This window comes from Plectropomus leopardus, unplaced genomic scaffold (genome assembly GCF_008729295.1).
Source record: "Plectropomus leopardus isolate mb unplaced genomic scaffold, YSFRI_Pleo_2.0 unplaced_scaffold10568, whole genome shotgun sequence".
Lineage (NCBI taxonomy): Eukaryota > Metazoa > Chordata > Actinopteri > Perciformes > Serranidae > Plectropomus > Plectropomus leopardus.
The window spans coordinates 1-3,996 of record NW_024611138.1 but is presented as its reverse complement, the minus strand read 5'-3'; the positions used below and the strand labels follow the sequence as shown (position 1 = coordinate 3,996).

The following is a 3,996-nucleotide window of genomic DNA, read 5'->3' as shown; positions in this document are numbered from 1 at the left end:
ATGAATTACAGAAAAAAAGACAGAGAAACTTGAAAAACATTTAGAAAATTATTATTATTAATTATTTAATTATAGATTTAAGGTTAATGACATTTACATTTTTTAACTTCTTTCAAGCCATTTCTTTTTTTTTTTCGACCAATTTTCTTCTCATTTTTGTATTAATTCCAGGTAATTTTCCTTTTACTAATTCGTGGTAATTCTAATTTTGGTTAATTTCATTTGAAGTTCATTGCCTTACATGTTATTTGATTTGAGATCAATTTGCTCAGGTTTCAAGAGGTGAACTTAAAAAAAAAAAAAAAAAATTTATACAGCCCATGTCCCAGTGTAAAGGTCATGTGAGTTCCTGTGAGGGCAGAGTCTGTTGCGATTATTTCGGTGTTTCTCTGTTTGTTTTTGATATCTAGGATGTGTCCATTGACGTCACAGCGTCCTACGCTGACAAGAAACTCTTCCTGCAGGGTAACCGGTCAGAGTACGTACTTTTTCTTGTTGATTTATAAAGGACCTTACTGAGTTTTGAGCGACCTGCCTGCACAGTTCAGGCTGCAACATTTGCACAATTATTTTCAAGTCCATCTGAAATAAATACATCACAGGCTACATACAACAAAAGGAGACTAAATATAGTTTTTGGTTTCATGACAGCACTGTCTCATCTTGGCATTAATCAGTCAGACAGCTGTTGGTTCTGCATTAACCAACTATTCTTATCCAAAGTCGTCACGTTGCCACCTTGCAGTGGACTTCTGTGTCTAAATATTACACTCTAGGTATCCTTCTGCGTCTGCTGATGATGTCCCTGGATAACACCTCCGTGATGTCAACACAAGCACATGGTGGGATTACGCTACACGAGGTTATGTTTAGACAACAAAAGCACACGGCGACCAACTCCAGGATGTCGACAAAAGCACATGCTGGTATAGATGGGCAGGTTTAGGCAACAAGGGCACGGAGGGTTAGGTGTAGAAGAAAACATCATTCAGACTGGAAGAAAGTCTGGAGTTTGATCCACCCACCTTCTTGCCTCTAATATTATGTCGTTACCAGCAGCGTTCTAACCTGACGCCATTAAGCAGCGTATCATGCAGACGCAATAGGTTTTGTTTGGTCGTGTTCTCAGCTGACGCAGACCGTCTGTGCATCATGCTGCTGCAGAAGATGCCATCTGGACATCCAGCAACACGACAAGTCGTGTTCTGAGTTCACGCCAGCCAAACAAGTATTACGCTGCTGCGGCAGGTGCCAGCCAGCTGTCCGGTGGCATTTAATAACGCCGGGAACTGTTCTGTCTGGCCACGCCCTCAACGGCATATTGTGGATACAAAAGGTTTGGCGCCGAAAGCTCTGCAAAAACGACAGTATTTGACAACCTGGGTTGAGACAAGGCTACATAAATTATCTGGTCTGAAGCAGTTTTTTAAATCCACCACTACATCAAGTCCAAGTCTTACGCCATGTCCCGTGCATGTTGTGTGATGGTGATCCTCTTTTCCTCACCAGAGTCTCTGTGTTACAAGCTGAGCTGCTCATACAAAATCAAAGGGTAAGATTTTCATTTGAGCTCACTGGGTTGGGGTCAGTTTTGTAAAAAGTAACTTTTTGTCATGATTGTTGAGAGTGTCTCAGTATCCTGACAGGATATTTGAAACAGATGATGTGTAAAACAAAATCAGTGCTCCTAAAGACATCTGAAGGAATCCCCTGCACCAGTTTCTTCAAAATAAAAGCATTACTCCAGAATGGTTACACACAACATTTGGCACAAGAGCTGCACAAATTGAACCGTGACTGTTGCCTCAACAGTAAAATATGATGCATTTTTTAATATATGTTTGTTTTTCTAATAGTAGCTAGAAAACACAAAGGTTTAATGAGAGAACACAAAAAGATTTTCCCCTCCCATTTTTATTATTTTCATCCATGTTGCTTGTTAAAATGTTGCTGTTGTTTTAAAGTTGGATTGGATTTGTTCACTCATTTTTCTCTCTGCAGCTGTCAGATGATGTACAGTCGGAGTTTGTAAGAGAAGCTGTGGAGAAGATCGGCGTTCCTAAAGTCCTGTCTGGTAAGGGACAAAAAACGGTATAAGACCTGACTGAAACTGTTTTGGGGTCAGTGGAAATCCAGGGCTCAGCTCTAAAACCTCTCAATGAGTTTTGGACTCTGTGTATAAATCCGCGTAACTCATCTTGCTTTGCTTTGGGGGCCACTTTTACAAAATGACTGGAGGCCAGGGGCCAGTCACAGCAGCCCCATACATGTTTTTAGGATTTCAGGACATAGGATTTTAGGCTGTTTCTCAGATTCTAAGACCTTTTTCCAAATTTTAGGTGGTTTTTCAGATTTGGGGATATTTATAGAATTTTAGGACATTTCTAGGATGTAAGGACATTTTTATGATTTCAGGACATTTCTAGGATTTAAGGACATTTTTATGGTTTTAGGATGTTTTTAGGATATTAGGCCATTTCTGGGATTAAAGGTCATTCATAGGATTTTAGGATGTTTCCAGGACTTAAGGGCATTTCTAGGTTTTTGTGATGTTTCTAGAATTTCAGGACATTTCTAGGAATTTAGGACATTTCTAGGATTTTAGGACATTTACAGGATTTCAGGACATTAGAGGCTTAGCTTGGACCTCTGTCAGAGGCACTTTTTTGGATAAACAAGCTCTATTTTGATGCTGTTTTGTGCCCTCTGGTTTAGTATCCTCTTATGGATACTAAAAGTACAAAAACATTCCCCAGTATAAATCAGTTTATTTTTATTGTGATTAAGAAAATGGTTGAGGGGCACCAGGCACCCTATCGAGGGCAAGATTTGGCCTGCGGGCCATACATTTAGTATTACTGCTGTAATGTTTGCATGTATGTTGCATTATGATTCATTTAAGTCCAGTTGTGTTTTTCTGTAATCGTCTTTTTCAGTTCTGGAGGTCGAGCTCACCAGGCTGCTCAACAAACAGGGAGTTCACTTATTTGACATCTTGAACCCTGAGGTGCTTCCTCGGGATGTGAGTGTTCACTTGACTTTTTTTTCATATTATTAGGCGCTCCTATTTGTGTTTTACTTCTTACTCACATCTTCTTACATCCCTCTTTGTGCTGTAGGGTTACGTCTTGATTCAGATGGATTTCGGTTTCCCTCATCACCTCCTGGTTGAGTTCCTCAGGAAGACAATGCAGGAAATGGGCAACAATTCAGACCTGTGAGCCAGATTTCATGTTAGTGGCTTGCATGACATTTCAAATATATAAAATTTACCTTTCACAGTGATAATCATCACGTTTTTATAGCCACAGAAAACATGCTCTGTTGCATTGTAGTCGCATATTTTGATTTTGACCATTTTTATGTATTTTAACCATCATGTTTAGTTATAAGAACTTGCTGGGCTCTTTTTGTAAACAAGCTTGTTCTCATTTCCACTGATGACTCACTGTGATGAGTGCATGGCACCAAATTTAGAATCGGATAAAACATGCAAGTGTTCATTTTTAAATGTGTAAAATGTGTAAATCACTCACTTTATTTTTTTGGTTATGTAAAGATAGAGACTAAGCATTTTTTTATATATATCAACAGATATGTATATTTATCCTTTGTTCTTTGTGGGGTTTGGGGGTGACTAAGGAAGGTTTTTCTTTATATTATAAATGATAATAATTTCAGTTTTGTAAATGCAAAATTTGTTAAAGTACAAATGATTCCGTTGACATCAGTTGTATCAATCTCACTTTAAATCACTGACAAACAAAAAGCACAGAAAGGCACAGAAATGCTCATTTAAATGAAAATAAAATTAGTGACTATCTACCCAAATATTCACTGATTTCCTTATTTAATCAAGAAGTTTAAAAATTAAAATGGGGATTGGTTTTGGACTTTTACAAATTAGATTCAGAATACAGAATGAAGATTTTACAATCAATTTAAAAAATCTAAATCTGCAAATATGCAAACAATTTGCAAATTCAAAATTTATAT

At 37.8% G+C, this 3,996-nt stretch overlaps 1 protein-coding gene across 1 annotated transcript; it reads left to right on the top strand.

Annotated features, from left to right (window-relative positions):
• Nucleotides 1-410: 410 nt before the first annotated feature.
• On the top strand, nt 411-3,823 carry LOC121963243 (cholesteryl ester transfer protein-like; the record flags this gene model as incomplete). Its single annotated transcript, XM_042513559.1, has 5 exons — nt 411-478; nt 1,510-1,552; nt 2,002-2,074; nt 2,937-3,022; nt 3,120-3,823. Coding segments are annotated over 5 exons (372 nt in total), but the record flags the coding sequence as incomplete, so codon positions are not given.
• Between the last annotated feature and the right edge of the window lie 173 nt (nt 3,824-3,996).